This window comes from Monodelphis domestica, chromosome 6, assembly GCF_027887165.1.
Source record: "Monodelphis domestica isolate mMonDom1 chromosome 6, mMonDom1.pri, whole genome shotgun sequence".
Lineage (NCBI taxonomy): Eukaryota > Metazoa > Chordata > Mammalia > Didelphimorphia > Didelphidae > Monodelphis > Monodelphis domestica.
In genome coordinates this window covers 310,938,716-310,960,625 of record NC_077232.1, presented here as the reverse complement: position 1 = coordinate 310,960,625, position 21,910 = coordinate 310,938,716, and the positions used below count along the sequence as shown (strand labels likewise).

At 42.9% G+C, this 21,910-nt stretch overlaps 1 protein-coding gene across 3 annotated transcripts in view; it reads right to left on the bottom strand.

Moving 5' to 3' along the window:
- Window positions 1-6,506: 6,506 nt before the first annotated feature.
- The window catches only part of LOC100009893 (zinc finger protein 260-like), a 29,699-nt gene continuing 14,295 nt past the window's right edge, over window positions 6,507-21,910 (bottom strand). Inside the window, exons 2-5 of one of the 3 annotated variants that reach the window (XR_008913080.1) lie at window positions 18,480-18,606; window positions 17,888-17,986; window positions 13,937-16,972; window positions 6,507-13,485 (exon numbers count right to left, since the gene is read on the bottom strand). Coding sequence is in view for 2 of the 3 variants with exons in the window: in XM_056803547.1 (XP_056659525.1) it covers window positions 15,075-16,972; window positions 17,888-17,986; window positions 18,480-18,606 (2,124 nt within the window). In the remaining variant the exon portion in view is untranslated. Of the gene's footprint in view, window positions 16,973-17,887; window positions 17,987-18,479; window positions 18,607-21,910 lie in introns of all 3 variants that reach the window. The other 2 variants (XM_056803549.1, XM_056803547.1) reach the window with 2 other exon arrangements.

The following is a 21,910-nucleotide window of genomic DNA, read 5'->3' as shown; positions in this document are numbered from 1 at the left end:
CTCCTATTGTAATTAACCTCCAAAAAAGGCAAAAGGCTGACTTGAGTTTTTCATTTAGGAATTACATAGCTGATTCCTTGGCGACCTTAAATTAATATATATCAGTCTTTTAAAGTGATTCCCTTGTTACATTGTGGCGACCACGAAGGGATCACAATATACCTGGTGTCGGCTGCCACAGGGTTATGTCGAAAGTCCGAGCTTATTTGAGCAAATTTTGAGCCAAGACACAGACAATATAACATTTAAAAATAGCAAATTAATCAAATATGTAGATGATCTACTCTTGGCTTCAACAGATGCAAAAACATGTCAAGAAGATAGCAAACACCTTCTTTTGGAATTGCACAAAAGAGGACATAAAATCTCTAAGGAATTTTGAGGTTTACAGAACCAAGAATTCCCTTTCTCACAGCCCAATTTACAGATGAGGAATTGAGGCAGTTAAAGGACTGTTCAGGGTTACACAGCTAATAACTGAGGCCAGATCTGAACTCAAGAAGATGAGGCTGCCTAACTTAAGACCCAGCATTCTACAGACTACCCCTGGGCCACCACAGTTTTTAAGCTTTTTTTTTTTAAAGGTTTTTACATTTTAATTTTAAAAGAATTTTAACAATTATGGTCAAGCGTAAACATAATGTTTTTGGTGATTCAGTTGCATCAGACTCTTTGGGATCCCATGGCCTTTGTGGGGTTTCCTTGGAAAGGATACTAGAGTGTGTTGTCATTTCTTTCTCCAGTGTGACCCCATTTTACAAAAGCATAACTAAGTCGAATGAAGGTTAAGTGACCTGCCAAGGGTTACACACACAGTACTTGTCTGCGATTGAGTTTGAACTCAGATTTTCCTGATACTATCCAGTTCTATCCACTGGACATTCCCCCCCAACAGCCCATCCTGCCCTTAAAATGATGCTACCTGTTGGACAGAATGCTGGTCTACATCACAGAAGGCACTGGCTACACCAAGACAAAACAATCTCCAACCCAAAGGAGTTTTCATTGTCCTGGTATAGAGAAGGAAACCAATGAAAGATGATTTGAGGAAGTGGACTGATTAGAGGCATCAGGAAAGCTGTCCAAGGAGGTTGGCCCTATAGACTGTCTATAAACAAGAGCTTTTGGCCTGCAACTAGAAGACTTGAGTTCAAATCCTGCCTTAGACACCTACTATGTGACCCTGAGTAAGTCACTTAACCTGCCTCATTTTCCTCCCCTGTATTATAGGGCTCATAATGGCACCTAGCCCAGGACTGTTATTAACAACAAATATTTGTAAAGCCCTTAGCCCATGTCCTAAGTTCTACCTCTTCTTTCTTCTTGAGATGCACATTTGATTACCCATTCCCTCAGGGAATCCCCAACTTCCATCAAAGGGACTTAGGGGGAAAGGACAAAACCAAGCTACCTTTTCCTGGCTCATCAATTAATTGGATAAGCTGACCATCTATGGCTTTAATAACAAAAGATTCCATGAAGATGGTGCTTTAATGATGGGGAAATCAGTCAGTATTCTGGCTCCTTTGCCTTTCTAGTCAATGACCCCTCTAATGAGGAGAAATGATTCACCAGCATTAACAGAAGGGCTTTCCACAGGCTCCCTATTTCTAGAGTTTCTTTGCAGTATGAAGGACATTTATCAAGGAGTCCCTTCCAGAGAAAGTATTGTTTCAATGAATATATCAATGAGGTTCTCTCCATCAAGAATTCTTTCATGTTGAGGAAGTAGCTGGGATGCAAAGGAATGCTTTTCCACATTAATGGAGACCAGATATGGCACACTCTGAGTGAGGCATATCAAGCTGGATGGTAGAATATAGGAAGAAGAGGAACATGGGAAAAGCCTAGAAAAGGGGGGAGGATCAGTGGCTAGAGCCAGGATCAGATGTGGGAGGTCCTGGATTCCAGTCTGGTCTCAGACACTTTCTAGTTGTATGTCCCTGTTGAAGTCACTCTATGATGGTAGTGGGAGGACTTGAGGTGAACCCCAGGTTTAGGACAGTATTGCAGGAATGCAATACTCCAAAACTTAGCTTAGAAATAAAATGATTTATTACTTTGGAATCATATTGAATTTGGCTTGGAGGATAGTGCAAGTGTGACACTGCCTCCTCGAGGAGACAGATTCTGGGCTTCCGGGGGCTATGTGACAAAGGAAGAGGGAATGGAATGAGGTTGGGCAGAAGTAGGGGATGTTTGTCAGCTGACTTGGGTTAGTATGATGTTTGGAGCACCAAAGACACAGGGAGTGACTAGCCATCGTTTAGGGGGCAAGTAGATGTCTTAGATACAACCTGATGATAACAGAGCATTACAGGGAGATGTAGATGTGTGTCCATCTTGAAATCTAGGGGAGAATGCAAGGAGAATATTTCTCTCTGGGGTTTTCCCTTAACATGAGTCTCTGATGCCCAGAGTCACCTTTTCCCCAGCATTAGCAAGAATGTAAGGAAGGAAAGGAACTTTCCTGCTTTCTGTTTGACCTGAAACACTTCTAGGCTTTGGAGAATCCAAGGGAAACCCAGGGTCCCATACCAACTCAACCTTCATTGCCTTCTCCTTACTAATCTTCTACCTTGGGACCAATACTTTACAATGAACATCTCATTCCTCCCTTACTACAATCCTGAGGCAGGTACTATTATTATCTCCATTTTACAGATAAGGAAGCTGAGGTAAACAGAGGTGAAGTGACTCTTCCAGTCTCACAGAAGAAAAAAAAAAGGAAGCTTCCATTCTAATAGGGGAGGTACCATATATGTAGACTATTGTGATGATAGAAACCACTCCCTGAGTTTGTCCTACCCCTCACCCCATTTTTGAATGTGTATGTAGAGGGAAGTAGGGACATGTACGATAAAAGGTGTAGAGCAGAACTCTCCCTCTGTCTCTCTGTCTCTGTCTGTCTGTCTGTGTGTGTGTCTCTCTCCTCTCTCCACTCTCTTTTCTCCTCTCTCCTCTCCTGTCTCTCTCTGCTCTCAAGGGCTTTTGTGGGCTAAGCAGCTTGGTGGCTTCAGACTTCAGCTTAGCTATTTTCCTAGATAGGTGAGATTTTTCTGTCCCCTTCCTACATTTCCATTTTTCATATATTTCCACTTTTTAATTAAAATTACATTGCTGAGAGCTCCTGACAGACTCATGACCTGAGAGCTGATTTTGTAACAGTGGCCACAATGTTTTATTACTATTACATTTCATTATTTTACTTCATTTATTACATTAGGCAGACCACAAAGGTTTAACAACTACCCTCAATCTTCTCCAATTTTCTTCACTTTTTACTCTCCTTAAGTCAATTCATTCGTAGCAAATTCTGGAGCTGGAGCTTTTGCTCCACTCTGTTGGTAGAATAATTTTGAAATAAGAAAAGGACGTTGGTCTGATACTAAGAAGCTTTAGAAGTCCCGCTTCTCAAGCAGGCTTCCTCACTGCCCCAAGTTTACCAAAGGAAAGCCACCAGGAGCCATGCAGCCTGGAGCACCTCTTCCACACACATCCCCCACCTCCCTGTGTCAAGGAAGCTCATCCCCTCCCCCTTCCTGAGTAATTTTACTTGTCTAGCAAACATTCCTGACATACCACAGTTGCACCAGGATTCTTTCCTAAGTAACCTGACCACTTGGTGCCTAGCCTGCATGTATCTTCCTCATTCCCCCTCACCTCCTGCCTGCTCTGTCTCTTTTCCTCTTGGTTCTCTCATGGTCCTCTTGTTGGTCTCCCCCGGATTCTGCCCCAAACCTTATTGGCATACACCAAACTTTTATTGGCATACACAGGAGGAGGAGTCATGAAGGAATAAGACTTCATGAATGCAGTGTATGTGGGAAAGCATTCTCTCGGAAGTATGATCTTACTACTCACAGTAGAATTCATACTGGAGAGAAACCCTATGAATGCAGAGTATATGGAAAGGCCTTTTCCAGTAAGTCATATCTTACCAACCATAGCAGGATTCATACTGGAGAGAAACCTTTTCAATGCAATATTTGTGGGGAACGTTTTCTCTGGAGAAGCTTACTGACCCTACACCAGACAAGTCGTACTGGAGAGATGAGAGAGACTAGCCCTACCAAATAATTGAAGGGACCCCTGGATGGGGTGGGGGAGATGAGAAAATAGGTTTGGGGTTCAGGATGGGCAGAAATAAGCTGGTAGCTAATCAAGGCAAAGTTTATTGATTATGGTTTCTATCATATAGAGAATCTGAAACAGGTAGAGGGCTTAGGTAAGCTTTTCGCATTCACAGTGGAAGTGTAACAGTTAAAATTTAGGAATATGGGGAGACTGAGGCATCTGAAATTAGTTTCTCTCTGCAAGGAGTATTATATTTTTAAAGGTTTATTAAGGATTAAGGATTAAAGAATATACAAGTAAGAAAAAACACGTGCCTAGGCCAGAGGCCTAGGCCAGATAACCTCACATCACGGAAGAGACGCATCTGCTCCAAAACAGAAGTCCAAAAGAAGAACCAAAAACCTTTGCCACCAGCTCAAATCCTTCCTCTATCTCGGCCCACCTCAGAATTCCCGTGAGATTACAAAGCATTTTGGGGAAGTGGAGCAAAGGCTTGTGGGGATTGTATTCCTGTATTCGAGTCTATTTTTTACATTCCCCATTTGATTGTTGTTGGGGAGCAAAGTTTCCCCAAAAAGGATCATGAGAAAATAATCAACTTAAACATTATAATAATTTGAGGATAAGAGAAAGAAAAAAAATTAAACCAATAATTGCTGAAACACATTGACAAAAAGCCAGTTAGGGGGCAGTCCCCTTTGGCATAAAAGTATACATACCAATAAATGTTCAATCAACCACACTCAAAGTTCAATTTTGTGTAACTTGTGATCTGGAGGCATCTTCATGGTGGCTTCTCCAGCAGTTCAGTTCTGGATTCAGAGAGGTAGCATCTTCTTTACCTAAAATTCTCCTCAAAAGGAATTTAAACTTTGCAATTTATATAATAATAATTTTTTACATTCCCCCCATTAAGAGGGTGATTAAAAAACTGGGATCACTTAGGGATGCATGGCTGAGGTATATGAATCAATTGGCAAGAGATATTAAAAAGATATCAGAAAAAGCCAAAAGAAAAGAAAAAATTTCTGGATAAAAATATAGACTATCAAAGTCTTATGTGTAAAAATTCCAAGTAAAAAGAAAAATAAATCTATAACAGGTCCTTCTATCAGGGCCCAATCAAAATGATCTAAGCAATGATGCATTTACCCAGTCAGTAGCCAGGACTACAGAAAGGTACCACATTATAGAAGGCAGAAAAGGGGACCAGATTATAGGAGCCAAGGTTTTGGGGATACTCGTCTGTGACTATTTTCAGAGTGAGTGTGGACACAAGGAAAGCCTATGTCTAACAATGTTAAACACAGTAACCTCGAGTCTTCACACTAGGTTCAAGACCTTTGTATTGGCCTAGACGTGCATCAATCCATCCTGGATTGGCCTTTCTTTGGCTCTGTGCAATTGTAAACCTTAAAATTTCTTAGACTTATGAATGTTGGAAATTTCCCCATTGGGAAATTTCATACTGGAAAAAATTTCCTACTGATAGTAAGAACTCTATTAGAATGTGAAACCCCTTGACATGGGAGGATCCTTCTCCTCCCTACTTAAGACTACTTTAGGACAGAAACCTTTTGCTAAACAATGGAAAGGGTTTTGACCTATGCTTAAGCATAGAACAGGAAGTTCTTTGAGTCATGATTGATTTTAGAATTGATACAATAGAGATACTTGGAATGACAGAACCAGGTCTTGGAAAATACAATCTCCACCCTACTTAGAGTAACAGGATTTAGGAAGGGCTGCAGCAAAGATGAAGATTTAATTATTTGAGAATATGACCTTCAACATACATGTGCAAAGCCACAGACCTCTGGACGGTCCTGGGTTAAACTAGAGCCACCATTGGCACAGGGGAGACATTGACAGTGATTGGTATATGTGAGAATTGAAGGGAGGGAACTTAGATGGTTTCCTTAAAGATAGCGGGGTCTGAGGACAGAGAGGGGAGAGTTTTTTTGCTCTGAGAGGTTTTGCTCTGAGGAGGTTTTGCTCTGAAGGAGTCTGGAGATAGAGGCCCCTGAGACTTTCTCCATTTTGGTCACGTGAGTGATAGGGACTGATCTCTTTTCTTTGTCTCAGCTATCTAAGGGCTTGGGCCTTTGGCCCAGCCTAAGGAGAGGGGATATTTAAGTCCTATTCCCTTCTCTCCCCTTCTCTCTCTCTCTCTCTCTCTCTCTCTCTCTCTCTCTCTCTCTCTCTCTCTCTCTCTCTCTCTCTCTCTCTCTCTCATACCTTTCTTCCTCCTGTTTGTAATTAAAAACTCCAAAAGGTTGACTGCTGACTTGAGTTTTCATTTAGGAATTACATAGCTGAATTCCTTGGCGACCTTAAATTAATATATATCAGTCTTTTAAAGTTTATTCGATATCACACAATGGCTCTTTTGTGTATACCTTGTCCGGAAATCAGACAGAATCATTAAGCAAAGTCCCATAATTTATTAAATAATTAGTGGCATCATTTTTATAGTCACAAGCTTTTTAGGGCATGCATTAGCAAATGTATTTCAAACTTGTAGCACTGAAAAGTCAAAAAGTTAAAGAAAATCTTAATGCTGGTGACATGTGCTTCAAATATAAAAAGGAGAGAAAAAATAATAAAACTGAAAAAGTATATTGCACATGCAAGAAAAATATAATAATAAAAGAGCTTTAAAAAATTCAAAAATATAGCTTATAATCATTGACACTCTGTGTCAGCTAAGAAAATATAAAATGCAAGGCTTTCTCACAAAAAATGAGATCCATTTCCTCTTAATATCTGGTCATGCTCCACTGTGAGTAGAAGGCAAATGAATTGAACAAGGTTAACAATTTTTCATTTTTTAAAAATACAGTAGTACAAATATGTAGATATCAATATCCCCAAAATTCTCAATAGCCCAATTAATTACAATAGCAAACAAACACACTTTCATATTTCACATAAGTTGCTGTATGACCTTTTTAAAACCTATGAATTGATGGACATTTGTCACAATTTTTAAAAACATAGCAATCTTTCAATCTTGGTATTTAAACATATTTTTTTAAACAAAGTAAAACTCATCTTGGGTTAAGAACATAATCAAGAAATCTAGATATCATTCTGGAGCAAGTAAAGTAGTGAGCGGAAGAGTATAAATAAAGGGGTGCTTCTTTTGGAGGCTTTTAGGGATACAAATGTCCTGAGATTAACTGCCCAACTTCCATTCACATGTGGGAAGGTTGGAGTTTATAAAATGTATTTCACTTAAGCTACTAGAATGGGCCTTACCTTGTGGTAGGGGCAGGCAAAAATAATCAGATTGTTAAAAAAAATTCCAAAAATCATATTTAAAAAACCCTTAAAATCAAATCATTTGAGGTATTTAGCACATTAAATTTTTCCAAGGTTGTTAATACAATTATAACCAGTTCTGAAGTCCATCTATCCTTGGCAAAATAGAAAAAAGCTGTTTTTTCATATATGGGCTTATTCACAATATTTGTTCAACACAGTTATAGGGGGAAAACAACAGAATTTTAACAACTAAGTACATACATAATAAATTCAATCAACCTTCAGTTCAAGCAGAATAATATTGAATCCAGTAATATATGAACTTAAAATCACAAAGTTAAACCATAACAAAAAATGCAATAGAATTCAGAGATTTTTATAAACCATTGGAGTCTGAAATGCCTTAGAACATAGCCTTTAGTCTCTTCAAAGTTCCTTGGGTTCTTATCCATTTAAATGTCTATTGTCAGAAGGCAGAGTGGTAAAGGCTAAGCAATGGGGTCTAAGGGGTCTGCTCAGGGCCGCACAGCTGGGAAGTATCTGAGGCCAGATTTTAACCCAGGACCGCATGTCCTCAGGTCTGGCTCCCAGTTCGTTGCGCCACCCATTTGCCCCTTCAAAGTTAAAGTTGAATCTTTGGGCTGAATCTGCTCTCTGACAGGCAGGTGAAGTCAATGAAATTACCAGAAGAGTCAAAAGGTATCCTTTTAAACAGCCCATTGCTTTTTAAGTTTCTGTTTGAAAAAATATGTTTCTTTTCCTCTCCCTTTTCTCTCTCTCCTGCTCTGATACCTCCTCCTGCCCCAGTTCACATGGAGCCCAGGCCGCCCACATGGAGTCAATACCCTTGTCCACTCAGAGGCTTAGCCTAAGGGAAAATTACCCTTTCTCCTTTCCCTCTCCTCTCTCCCCTCCGCCCACGTGGCCAATACTGTTACCAGCTGGTCGAAATGAGTCCTGAGCGATCTACTCCAAGGATCTGGGTGATGAGCTGTCTGGGTCCGAGGCCAGATGGGTGAGAGACCGACCGCCAGGTTGGGTAGGGCCTGGAGCCGGCATTCAGAAAAACAGGTCCGGGAGCTCAGGCACCAGGTGAGAGGCCAGGAGCAGAAGCAGGAGCCAGAGAGGGCTCCAGGCAGGAGCTGATCAAGACGGTTTTCTAAAAGGCATCTTGGAGATACGTGGCTTAAAAAAATTTCTCTAGGCTAAAAAATTTGAGAAGTTCTCATCCAATCTAGTAGTTGCCATCTGTAACAGTTAAAATTTAGGAATATGGGGAGACTGAGGCATCTGAAATTAGTTTCTCTCTGCAAGGAGTACTATATTTTTTAAAGGTTTAATAAGGATTAAGGATTAAAGGATATACAAGTAAGAAAAAACACGTGCCTAGGCCAAAGGCCTAGGCCAGATAACCTCACATCACGGAAGAGATGCATCTGCTCCAAAGCAGAAGTCCAAAAGAAGAACCAAAAACCTTTGCCACCAGCTCAAATCCTTCCTCGATCTCGGCCCACCTCAGAATTCCCGTGAGATTACAAAGCATTTTGGGGAAGTGGAGCAAAGGCTTGTGGGGATTGTAGTCCTCTATTCGAGTCCATTTTTTACAAAAGGTAATGATTTACAAGTTTGGTACAAAGGGTTTGGTTAACCTCATTGAATCTAGACAGTATTCTATAGGCAGATAAATCACAATATGTAACCACCTAACCGGGATTTCCAGAGAATGCTTGCATCAGTAGTTTTTGGAAGAACATTCAGCTACAGCAGGAGGGGTGGAAAAGGAGGGGTTCAAAGCCTCAGTCTTGTGAGATTTAAGATAGTGAAGCCCATATACTGTAATGAGTTAAAATGGTGGAAGATATAAATTGTGATAGATATAAGAGAGGGTGAGAAAATTTGACCGCAGAAAATATTTTTCACTACAGTGTCTTGGATTCAAAATCAAATATAAGGTGGTTGCCAGGGAAATATTCCCAATTATTCCAATACCCAAGTCAACTGGGTTTTATAGAGATTTTAATTAATATAAATGTGGAATTAAAGAAAAGAGAAAAAGGAAATAAGTATGAAGGGCTTTAAGCCAACAGGCCTAGACCTGAGTCTTAAGAGAGCGAGAGATCAGTCAGTCAGTCTTTTAACACTCACCACAAGGTCAGCCTAAGCAAGGAATCTAGTGACACCAAGCCAGCATCATCTCAGCTGCTTTCACCAGCTCCCTCCTCCATCTGAATATTTCAGAATCAGTCCTTCCTCCATCTGAATGTTTCAGAATGACTCCCCCTCAATCTGAATGTTTCAGAATGATCTCCTCAATCTCAATGTTTCAGAATGACTTTTAGCTCTTCTGGCGAGCTCTTATTTTTAAGGGCAAAATCTCCTATGTCACCTCCCCTAAGTTCTTCCATCTACCAATCACTGTAGATGTTTTCCAAAAGACAGCCCATTTTGAATTCACAGCTGAGTAGATTAATCTCTTTAGTAAGTAAAAAAAAAATGCTGCTGTGTCGACTAATTTCATTAAGAGAAACCCTCTGAGTGAGTTTTCACCTTTTAGGTCTAAGTAGTTTACAAGTTGCCCCACCTTTATAGGCACTTAGCATCCCATTGTATCAATTCCAAAAATAGGCATGGCTCAAGGAACTCCTTTCCTTTATAAGTATGGTTTTCAAGTACTTTCATTGTTTAGCAAGGAGTTTTCTGCCCTAAAGCATTCTTAAGTACCGGTGGAATAGAGGTCCTCCCATAGCAAGGAGTTTTCTCCCCTAAAGCAGTCCCAAATAGGGAAGGGGTAGAGATCATCCCATAGAAAGGGGTTTTCACATTCACCTAGAGTCCTAACTTGATTCTTGTTGAGACTCAACCAGCAGCCTTTGCTATTTTGTAATCTGAAGGCAAAGTTAAGATTTATAAGTATAATAGTGGTAGTTTTTATGTAGATAGCATAAATTTGGGTTTGTCAGATCATGGAAGATTAGTGTAGCCAGTGAAACACAGGAGAAGCAGTTGCTTATGGAACCTGGGAGTTTATTTGGGTGGATTTAGAATCCCTTAGAATTAGAAACCCTTTATTTATCCTTATATATTTCAATAAGCATTTTATGTTTATAATAAGAGTCTCTTGAGCATCCTTGAACCTGGACCTGAAGGGAAATTCATATTTGAGCTTCACTTTATCACTGAAGATTCTTTTGATTATCTCTATTAAAAGTATCCAAACAGTTTGAACCTGCTTGGCGAGTTAAACAGTTTTCAACCTATATTGGAACAGTTTTTCCATCTAAATCTTTTATTTTTTTATAACTCACCAAATTTTATTTTTAGAGTTTCTATTCCCACAGTTCTTCCTCTGAATGTGTATAGTATTCTTTCTCATAAATTCTGGCCATTTTAAATGAGTCTCTGTGCACAATTTGCCAATCATAGTTTTAAGTTCTTTATTCATTCTTTCAACTTAGTCAGAGCTCTGGGAATGATATGGTATATGAAATTTAGGAGTTATCCCCAAACATGAATAAATTTGCAGTAAGATTGAATCAGTAAAATGAGTTCCCCTATCCAAATCAATACATGCTGGCAGGACAAAACAAGGAATAATTTCTTTCAAAAGTACTTTGGCAACAAAAGCCACTGTTTCCTGAACAGTAGAAAATGCTTCAGGTCACTAAGTCAGCTGATTGACTATGACCAGACAAAATTTATATGAGGTAAATTTAGGGGGTTTTGACTGAAATATAAATTTAGTTGGCCGCCAGGGATTAATTCAAATCCCAATAAAAATACTCAAGTCAGTTTTGAATTTTTGAGTGCTTTAATTAATATAGAGGGAAGGAATTAAGAAGAAAGAGGGGAAAGGTATAAAATTTCTCCGGTCTAGCCTGTGCCAAGGGGAGTTCAAAGACCTCCACCACAAGGCCTCCTCAGAAGATTAGGGGCTTCCTAAGAGGATAGTGTTTTGGAAGGTAAACGAAAAAGGAATCAGTCTAAACTACTCACCTAGCATGCCCACACCAAGACCCAAGATGCTAAACGCTACCCAACACCCCCCAAGTTGCTGACAGAGACCAACTTCTCCACTAGTGGGAGACAGAGTGAGAGCCATGTCTCCCTGAGAGAGCCAGAGCCACATCTTGCCAACGAGTCACGTCTCTGCAAAAAGAGGCCAGAGAGAGGAAGTGATGGGAAATATATAGAACATTTTTTACATCACTTCCTGCATCTCACATGTAGCAATGGTAGCTTAAGCTTGACTTAGGGCAGTCCAGAGGGTCTGTCAGTTGTTTCTGATTTGTCATTTGCTAGCATATGTTTGTTACTGACCATCCTTCTCAACACTTAATTCTTTTTTTTTTTCCATTTGAATTAATTTAGTCATTTTAGAACATTATTCCTTGGTTACAATAATCACATTATTTCCCTCCCTCCCCTCCACCCACTCTTTCCACTGCCAACGCGCAATTTCATTGGGTATTACTTGTGTCCTTGATCAGAATCTATTTCCATGTTGTTCGTTTGCACTAAGATGTTCATTTAATGTCTACATCCTCAACCAACATCCCTTCAACCCATGTATTCAAGCAGTTGTTTTTCTTTGGTGTTTTTATTCCCACAGTGTTTCCTCTGGATGTGGACAGTGCTTTTTCTCATAGATTCCTCCAAGTTGTTCAGCGTCACTGCATTGCCACCAATGGAGAAGTCCATTACATTCAATTGTACCACAGTGTATCAGTCTCTGTGTACAATGTTCTCCTGGTTCTGCTCCTCTCACTTTGCATCAATTCCTGGAGGTTGTTTCAGTGCCCATGGAATTCCTCCACTTTATTATTCCTTTGAGCACAATAGTATTCCATCACCAACATATATCACAATTTGTTCAGTCATTCCCCAGTTGAAGGGCATAACCTCATTTTCCAATTTTTTGCCACCACAAAGAGCACAGCTATAAATATTTTTGTACATGTCTTTTTCCTTATTATCTCTTTGGGGTACAAACCCAGCAGTGCTATGGCTGGATAAATGGGCAGACTGTCTTTTATCCTCCTTTGGACATAGCTCCAAATTGGCCTCCAGAATGGTTGGATCAATTCACAACTCCACCAGCAATGAATTAGTGTCCCAATTTTGCCGCATCCCTTTCAACATTTATTACATTCCTTTGCTGTTATGTTGGCCATTCTGCTAAGTGTGGGGTGATACCTCAGTGTTGTTTTGATGTGCATCTCTCTGATTATAAGAGATTTAGAACACTTTTTCATGTGCTTATTGTTTTGAGTTCTTTAACTGAAAATTGCCTATTCATGTCCCTTGCTCATTTATCAATTGGAGAATGGCTTGATTTTTTTGTACAATTGGTTTAGCTCTTTATAAATTTGAGTAATTAGACCTTTGTCAGACGTTTTTGTAATGAAGATTGTTTTCCAATTTGTTGCTTCCCTTCTAATTTTGGATGCATTTTGTTTGTACAAAAACTTTTTAATTTAATGTAATCAAAATGATTGATTTTACATTTTCTGATTTTTTTTCTAGCTCTTGCTTGCTTAACATTTAATTCTTAAGTAGGGGTGTAGACATTCCTGTTTTGTTAGTATAAGCAGGGTGGATTAAATCTAAAATTCACATTTATACTGTTCAGCTTTTGTCATAGAGATAAAATCAATTTGTAAATGCTGAAATGGTGTATAAGTGAGGATGTCCACCAAAAGCTTTGCCACAAAAGGTGTGTTGGTTAAATGCTTGGCAGGTAGAACAGGCTGTACACACTTTAGAGGCTATAGTAGTTATACCAGGGGCTTTCCATACTCTTTTAACAGAATCTACAATTCCCTGGGTGCCAAAATAGCCATTTTATGCATCGATCATCAAATTTGTTGATAAAAACTTCTAGGGAGCTGGAGTTTTCCTTCAGAAGACAACCATACTACACGAATCTATTTTGCTTTACATTTTTGCTTCCATTTTTCCATTTCCTTTTCATTATAGGAAAGTGATAAATTTAAGTCATCAATGGTTGTGAATGTTAAAATTAATTCAGGCCCTTCTATGGCCACTAGTTTTGCAGCAGAATCTTCTCAGACATTTCCCCTAGAGACAGGGTCAGTGCCAGGTGTGTACAGAGCAGTGACCAATGGCTATGTCTTCAGGGAGCTAGAGGACAGAAAGAAGTCGATTAATAAGGTCTGTGCTGGCAATACATTTTCCAGTTGATGTTAAGAATCCCCTCTGAAGTCATAGCATGCCAATGGCATGACATATGACAAATGTGTCTAGCAGAGGAGGAGGTTGAGGTAGTACAATGTGCCAGAATACAAAAGGTAAGGTGGACAGAGATAAGGACTGAAGTTTTTTCTAGACCACCTCGCTAGGTTTTTGCCCAGCAGGGGTGAGAAGGATTAAGGCAAGGTTCCTGGGCTGGGTTTAGAGGGGAGGACACCCTATAGCTGTGGTGGAAAGAGGGCTTAGCTAGGAGGGAGGACCAGGACCCCCTTTGGGTCAAAGGCTGCCTGGTAGGAGAAAGGGATCCCCGCTGGGCTGGGATTGGCAGGAAGTATAGGAAGCAAGCTGGGGTGGGTGGAAAAGACAGGTTGGGGCAGCTTACCAGTAGCAGCAACAATCAGCCGCAGTAGCAGCAGGAGGAGGAGCAGGAATGGCTGCTGGGGCAGCGGCAGCTGCAGTGGAAGCCAAGCAGGGTGAGCGAGCAGGAGATAGAAGCAGTGACCGACCTCCAAACCTCTCCCAACTCCTGTGATGGAACAAGACCCCACCGCTGGACAAACTTACTGACTTCCCTGAGAGGCTGAGAAGAAATTCTGAGAATTCGTTTCCCAAAGTGGTAGGCCAAATAAGTAAGGTTAAATATTAATATCCAAATACTTCAAGTATTACGTTTTATATAGTTTATTAATAAATATTTGAAGAATAAGGAAAATAATCTCAGTTAAAGAAAGCTTCCCACGACCCCACTCATAGCCATCAGAGCACAGAGCGCCATCAGAAGAGAGAGAAAGGGTGGAGTTACACACAACTTATTTACCAAATGTGAGGATGTAACATGGATGAATTAAAAAGAATTCTGGGAGATGAAGTTCAAGAATTGAAGATTTCTAATTACACAATACGTCTGGCTCTCCATCTACTAAACCACACAGCTGGTGGGCTCCAGCCCTATACCAATGTATTTTCTTATGAAAGAAAGGCTTTTATTGTGGGTGTAGCCTTTCCACATACATCGCACTCATAATGTTTCTCCCCAAGAATATGTTTTCTGATGGGGAGAGTCAGTGCTGTTTTCTGGGGAAAGGCTTTCCCAAAGCCTTCTCATTCAAAAGATTTTTCCCCCAATATGAATAGTAGAGTGAGATGTAAGATGACTTTCGAAGAAAGATCTTTCCTCATTCACTGCACTCAGAGGTTCTCTTTCCAGCATGAGTTCTTTGATGTGCAGTCAGAGTTTTTTTCCCAGGAAAACCTTTCCCACAAACACTGCACAAAAAAGGTTTCTCTTCAATATGGGTTTTCTGATGATGGTTCAGGTTAAATTTAGAGAGAAGTACTTTTCCACAAATATCACATTGAAAAGGTTTCTCTCCAGCATGAATCCTGCTATGGTGGGTAAAATATGACTTACTGGAAAAGGCCTTCCCACATTTACTGCATTCATAGGGTTTCTCTCCAGCATGAATTCTAGTGTGAGTAGTAAGATCATACTTCCCAGAGAATGCTTTCCCACATACATCTCATTCATGAAGATTAATTCCTCCATGAATTCTCCTCTGATGACTTAAAAGGCGAGAATTTCTTGGGAATGCCTTCCCACATTCACTGCATTCAAAGGGTTTCTCTCCTGTATGAATACTACTGTGAGTAGTAAGATCATACTTCCTATAGAATGCTTTCCCACATACGTTACATTCATGACGTTTAATTTCTCCATGAATTGTCCTCTGATGACTTAAAAGGTGAGAATTTCTTGGGAATGCCTTCCCACATTCACTGCATTCAAAGGGTTTCTCTCCTGTATGAATTCTGTAATGTATTTTAAGAGCCCCCTTTTGCTGGAATGCCTTCCCACATTCACTGCAATCAAAGGGTTTCTCTCCAGTATGAGTACTCTGATGTCGTTTTAGTGTTCTAGCCCTGGAAAAGGCCTTTCCACATTCACTGCATTTAAAAGGTTTCTCTCCAGTATGAATTCTGTAATGTATTTTAAGAGTCCCCTTTTGCTGGAAGGCCTTTCCACATTCACTGCATTTAAAAGGTTTCTCTCCAGTATGAATTCTGTAATGTCTTTTAAGAGCCCCCTTTTGCTGGAAGGCCTTTCCACATTCACTGCATTTAAAAGGTTTCTCTCCAGTATGAATTCTGTAATGTCTTTTAAGAGCCCCTTTATGCAGGAAGGCCTTTCCACATTCACTGCATTTAAAAGGTTTCTCTCCAGTATGAGTACTCTGATGTCGTTTTAGTGTTCTAGCCCTGGAAAAGGCCTTTCCACATTCACTGCATTTAAAAGGTTTCTCTCCAGTATGAATTCTGTAATGTATTTTAAGATCCCCCTTTTGCTGGAAGGCCCTTCCACATTCACTGCATTCAAAGGGTTTCTCTCCTGTATGAATACTACTGTGAGTAGTAAGATCATACTTCCTAGAGAATGCTTTCCCACATACGTTACATTCATGAAGTTTAATTTCTCCATGAATTCTCCTCTGATGACTTAAAAGGTGAGAATTTCTTCGGAATGTCTTCCCACATTCACTGCAACCAAAGGGTTTCTCTCCAGTATGAGTACTCTGATGTCGTTTTAGTGTTCCAGCCCTGGAAAAGGCCTTTCCACATTCACTGCATTTAAAAGGTTTCTCTCCAGTATGAATTCTGTAATGTATTTTAAGATCCCCCTTTTGCTGGAAGGCCCTTCCACAGTCACTGCATTTAAAAGGTTTCTCTCCAGTATGGATTCTGTAATGTGTTTTAAGATCCCCCTTTTGCTGGAAGGCCTTTCCACATTCACTGCATTTGTACCGTCTCTCTCTACTCTGACAACGAGAGTAAAGTTCAGCACAAACTGTCTTCCTCCATTTAGTTAACTCATTACACTTTTTTCTCCTATCGGTTGTCTGGTGTGGACCACATTCATTAATACGAGGGAATGAATTCCCCGTTTCATGAACTGTCTCTTCAGAAAGAATTCCACGTTTTTTTATGGAGCCCAAATCATGGCCCAGCACTTTCTGACATTTGTTAACCTTACGACGTTTCTTCCTGGAATGGATTTGATCTCTTTGTCCTTGGTTCAAATACATGGTGGAACTCCCTCTCTGGTTATCTCCTTTCTGGCCCTGCATAACTACAGATGCTCCCTGTTGTGGAAAAAGGTCTGGCTCTGGGCTAGGGGTCTGACTGTATTTATCATATGCAGAGCCTCCAGCCTCATTGGGAGGTTCTGCTTGGATTATTTTTATTCTTCTAGAAGGTTTCCCCTCCATGCTCTCCTTTTTCTTCAACCTGCCATCACACTCCCAGGTTTTCGCCATCTTGCAGATTCTTAGATCATCCTCCAAGAACTTTTCCTGGGATAAGACTTTCACAGAAATACTCATCTTGGGAGCTGACTCCTTGGTCTGCAGCCTCGATTCCCAACCTGAAAGAAAGAATATGAACAGAGCTTTTCCTTGGATGAATCAGCTTTTGTCTAGGCGTCATTTGACCCAATAATCAGGCTGCTACAAACACTGTCCTTGTATTCATGTAAATGGAAATCAGTTGATGTGTCTTCTAAAATTTCTTTGCATTCACCAAGCTTATCCTTTGATATGAGTCAACAATATTAAATTAGCTGAAGGTGGGAAAACTGATGCAGGGACCTCAGAATCATTGGATGTGGGGATGACTGCTGGCTGCCCTACACTATATATGAACAACACAACCTGGAACATATGTGTCTATACATGTGTATGTATACTGCTTATATCCATTATAGACAAAGACATGGACACACAAGACTGCCTCAGAAGCAGTACTTAGCAACAATTTAAGACACAAGGTAAGGATTTAAAAAGAAGAGCCCAAGGAAGGGCCGGGTCAGGAAAAGCTCTCAAGGCCAACAAGGAAGGGCTGTAAAAGGACACACAAACCTGGCAAAATCTTCACCTGAATCAGACCTCTGGAAGGAGTCATGAGAATATGATCAGGGGGTCTAAGGAAAAGAATTCATGTGTAGCTCTGACACTGAAGAATTCCATTTTGCTTTCCACAAAAGATTAAGACAACCCAGAGCTCCACCCACAGTGGAATTTCTTTCCCATACTATGAAGGTACCAGCAGAACCTGGTCATTTGTATCCATACCTTGAGGCAAAATGATTCAAAGTGGAGGAGGCAGGAAGGAATTCTATGTGGGATCTGTGGCAGAGAGAGGAGTTCCTGGCCCAGAAGGTCACTGAGGGGATCACCCAGGAGCCCATTCTCTGTGGGCTGAGAGATGAATGACCAGCAGAGCTGTGTATGGGTTGTTGTGTCCGCACCAGGGTCAGGCACTCATCCACTCCCTCACTCACCTGGCCAGCAGCTTCTTAGGACACCACCAGTTGGAATCCAATGTGGTTCCCCTGACTCCAGCTTAGACATCATCACATCCTTGTTTGAATCAGCAAGGCCTAGTCATGGGAAAGGACAAAGAGATGAAGAGGGAGGATGATCTCCCAGGCCCTTAGGAACAAGCTAGTATAGAGCCTGGGTGCCATGGAGCTGCTTAGAGAAAACATCTCAAGGCTGATCTGGTTTGTTTTCCTGGGAAGACACAGGACTGGAACAAGGAATGGAGGGGGGTTCTGAAAGACAAGGGTTCATTCAATCCATTCAATACTGAGGTATTGGGAGCTTTGCTGACTTCAAGTACTTCCCCTGAGCCTTGAGAAGGCCCCTGTGGTCTGAGGGAGCAGAGCTGGGCTGGGACCACACAGTAAAGCCCTTCATTGCTAGACAAACAAAACGAGAGCCTTTCAGCCTGGCTTTTGGCCTGGTTAGCATAAGAAGTGCTCAGGCCATTACAGGCCAGAGAATCCCAGCTGCACCCTGGACAGGGCCCAGGAGAAGGAAGCACATCCCCTTCCATGGGCAGATCCCAAGGCCCAGAGGAGCCCTCCTCACCCAGGCAGACCAGGTTCCTGTAGTTCTCCAGCATCACCTCCCAGAACAGCTCCTTCTGGGGAGGGTCCAGGAGCCTCCACTCCTCCCAGGTGAAGTCCACGGCCACATCCTTGAACGTCACGTAGGCCTGAAACAACATATAAATGGGCTCAGCCCGGGACCACAGCCCAGAGGGCCCTGGGAGGGGAAGGGAAGTGGGCAGGAAGGACAAGGGCTGATTCGGACCCCAGCCTGGGCTCCCACCCTCAGGCTGGCCTGGATGCAAAGTCAGGACACACAGAACAGCCACTGATCAGTCAGCCAGCACTGAGGGAGAGTCTGTCCTGTGCCAGGCTCTGGGCCAAGCCCTGGGCATACAAAGAAGGGCCAACACAGAGCCTGGCCTCAAGGAGCCCCCAGTCTACTGGGGAGACGCCATGCACATAACTGGTGAAATCCAAGGTCTGGCCAACACTTCTCTCACCATCCCCTCGGGAAGGCAAGTCCTCCTTGTCCCTATTTACAGATGAGCAAACTGAGGCTCAGAAGGGTGGGGGGGGTTGTTCATGGTCACATAGACAGGGTCAGAGCTGGTCCCCTCCCTGACTCCAGGCCTGTCCACAGCCCTTCCCAGCAGGCCATGCTGCCTCTCACTCAACAGCTCAGCTTCCCCTTTGGACATCTCCCAAAGGCAGCAGAACCAGCAACAGGCACTTGTGAGGGGCCAAGCACATGCCAGGCACTGAGGAACCGGATGGGGACACCAAGAGACGGGACATGGGGGTGATGGAGGGCCTCCACCAAGGCCTCAGGCTGCCTGGAAGAATACAGGAGGAGGAGGTGATAGAGGCCTGGCCATGGGGAGGCAGCCAGGCTGTGGAGGCCTGTGAAGACCCAAAGGAGTCTCTGTTGGGCTGTCAAGAGAGCAGACCCCAGGCTGAGGGGGAAACAGGGTCAGGCGCCATTTTAGGACAATGGCTGGAGCCAGAGTGGGCTGGAGCAGCCATGGGGGATCCCGTCCTGCCTGGAAGTGTGTCCTCTGCATCTGCACAGGAGCCCTTCTTGTCCGTGTCCTGCACTCGGGCCTGATTCTGGCCTTCAAGGCCTCGATGCCAGCTGACAGTGGGCTGTCCAAGCCTGGCCCTCGGTGGAGCCCAGAACCCAGAACCCGGCCTCGAGACCAGCTGCTCCTGCTTCCTGGACGTCCTCCTTCCTCTGGGCCTCGCCATTCTGGCTTCCCCAGCCTGGCCTGAAGCCTCCCAACTGGGCCTGGGCACGTGCTGGGCCCAAAAGAGACCCGACTTCTCGGCCCAGGAGGAAGGGAGGGAGCCGGGCCGGAGCCGGAGCCAGAACCTGCCTTCCACAGGGGAGAAACGGCCAACCAGGAAGGAGCTGCAGGTTGTCCTGAAGAAGAGGCCCAGCAGGAGCCCCAGGATGTCAGAGACCATATCTGGGGAAAACTTTTGACCAGGAACAAGATAAGGGTTTCTGAGAATCTGAACAAACAAGTTACCTCCTGGAAAATGGCGTCGCTAGACCAACGGCCACAAACCATAAAAATTCTTCACGTTCCCTCCTGTTACAACCCGTCCTTAATCACCCCCCCCCCCCGCCTCATGTGCATATATTCTTACCCTGCGCCTGCAATAAACGAGCCATGACACTATTAATCAGACTCTGTCTCTCTTGCGTGCTTGGTCTCCCCTCTCTCCCCCTATGATCTTTTAGGTGGCTGCTTCACCGACCCCACGGTTGTATCCGGCTGGAGCCGGATAACTGGCGCCCAATGTGTGGGGCTTGAGTAAGACAGCTTACCGGACGACTGAGGAACAAATTCCACGGACAAAGGAAGGGTAGAGGCTGGACGGACAGCCTTGAGGTAGGGTAAGTCGTCCCATCCCCCATAGGCATAAAAAATTGAGAGTGATTACCCCAGAGTGACTGTATGTGTGACTGTGTGTGTGACTGCAGAGAAGAGAGGAAACTCAGTCCGCGTTTCGCATACGAGTAACAGGGCGATTTCCTGATGGGGGTTTATACCATCCGCCTAAGCTCAAGCGACGTGGTCCATCCTGTTCTGGGGTGAGTGAATGGCCTTGGCCGGACCGACTTTGACTGAGCCCTCGAATCGCTTACGAGTGTGGACCCACTAGTATCCGTTTCTATACCCTCACGAGAGGATTGGCGAAAACGTGGGGAAGCGTATGTGATAATTGTGTGAATGAGACATGGGGAAGACACTCTCAAAAGAAGCTCTATTTGTTAAAGAATTAAAAGATAGTCTCAGGGAGAGAGGTATTAGGGTAAAAAAGAAAAAATCTATTTAAATTTTTCTGCTTTATAGAGGAACATTGCCCCTGGCTCATTTCTACATGGCCCGGGAATTCACCCCCTTACTTGGAACAAAGTGGGCAAAGAATTGAACGGCCTAATAAAATCAGGGCAAGAGATCCCCGATGAATATTTTTCTTACTACGGACTAATCCGTGATATTCTTAAAGAAGCCGACACTAATAAACAGGTCTCCCACCTCCTCAGCCTAGCTGAAGATGCTATCTTAGACTATAAGACAAAAACTGAGAAAGAGGAAGTACCATCAGAAAAGGACAAACGCCCTCCCTCCCTCTTAGATGAACCAATTGAAAATCCCTCCCTTAGGGAACCTCTTGTCCCTTCCAAACCCAAACCCCACCTTTATCCCGTTCTATATAGGAACCCTGATTCAGAGGACACACTTAATCCCGCTTATCAGACAGAGCTAGAGGAAGAGGCCGCACGCTATCAGGACAGTAATCGCCTGGAAAACAGGCCTCCCCCGCAGTGTAAAAACAGGCCTCCCCAGTACAACCCCGCCGGCGGCAGCCCCACCCCTCTTGTTTTCCCCTTACTCCCTGGCTCTGAGAATCTTAAAGAGGCCACAAAACAACTCGGCCGGCAAGTCGCTGACCTCAAACATTTCCTAGGACTTCAAAAGGAGGTGCATACATTAACTAACCAATTACATGATCTGCAAATAGATATCTTCCGGCCTCTGATCCCTAAGTCCAAGCCACCTCGATCAAAAGATAAGACCACCCTCGCCTTCCCGGTTGTTACTAGGCAACAACAGGCTGCTCAGATTCCCCCCGAGGATATTTCCCTCCCCCCTTCTGGCGAATCCTCTGACTCCAAAGGGGCGGAGGGAAATGAGACCGATGGTGAACACCCCAGGGGCGCTGACACTTCAGGCTCGCCACAGTCCCGTACTCCGATTTATAACAAATTAAAATTCAAACACATTAAAGACCTCCATTCAGCTGTTAAAAATTATGGCCTCAACGCTCCTTTTACACTCTCCATTCTGGAGGGGCTTGGAGGAGAAGGACATATGCTCCCCTCCGAATGGTCCAAGGTAGTGCAATCCGTCCTCTCCAGGGGACAATTCTTAATTTGGAAGGCAGAATTCCTTGAAA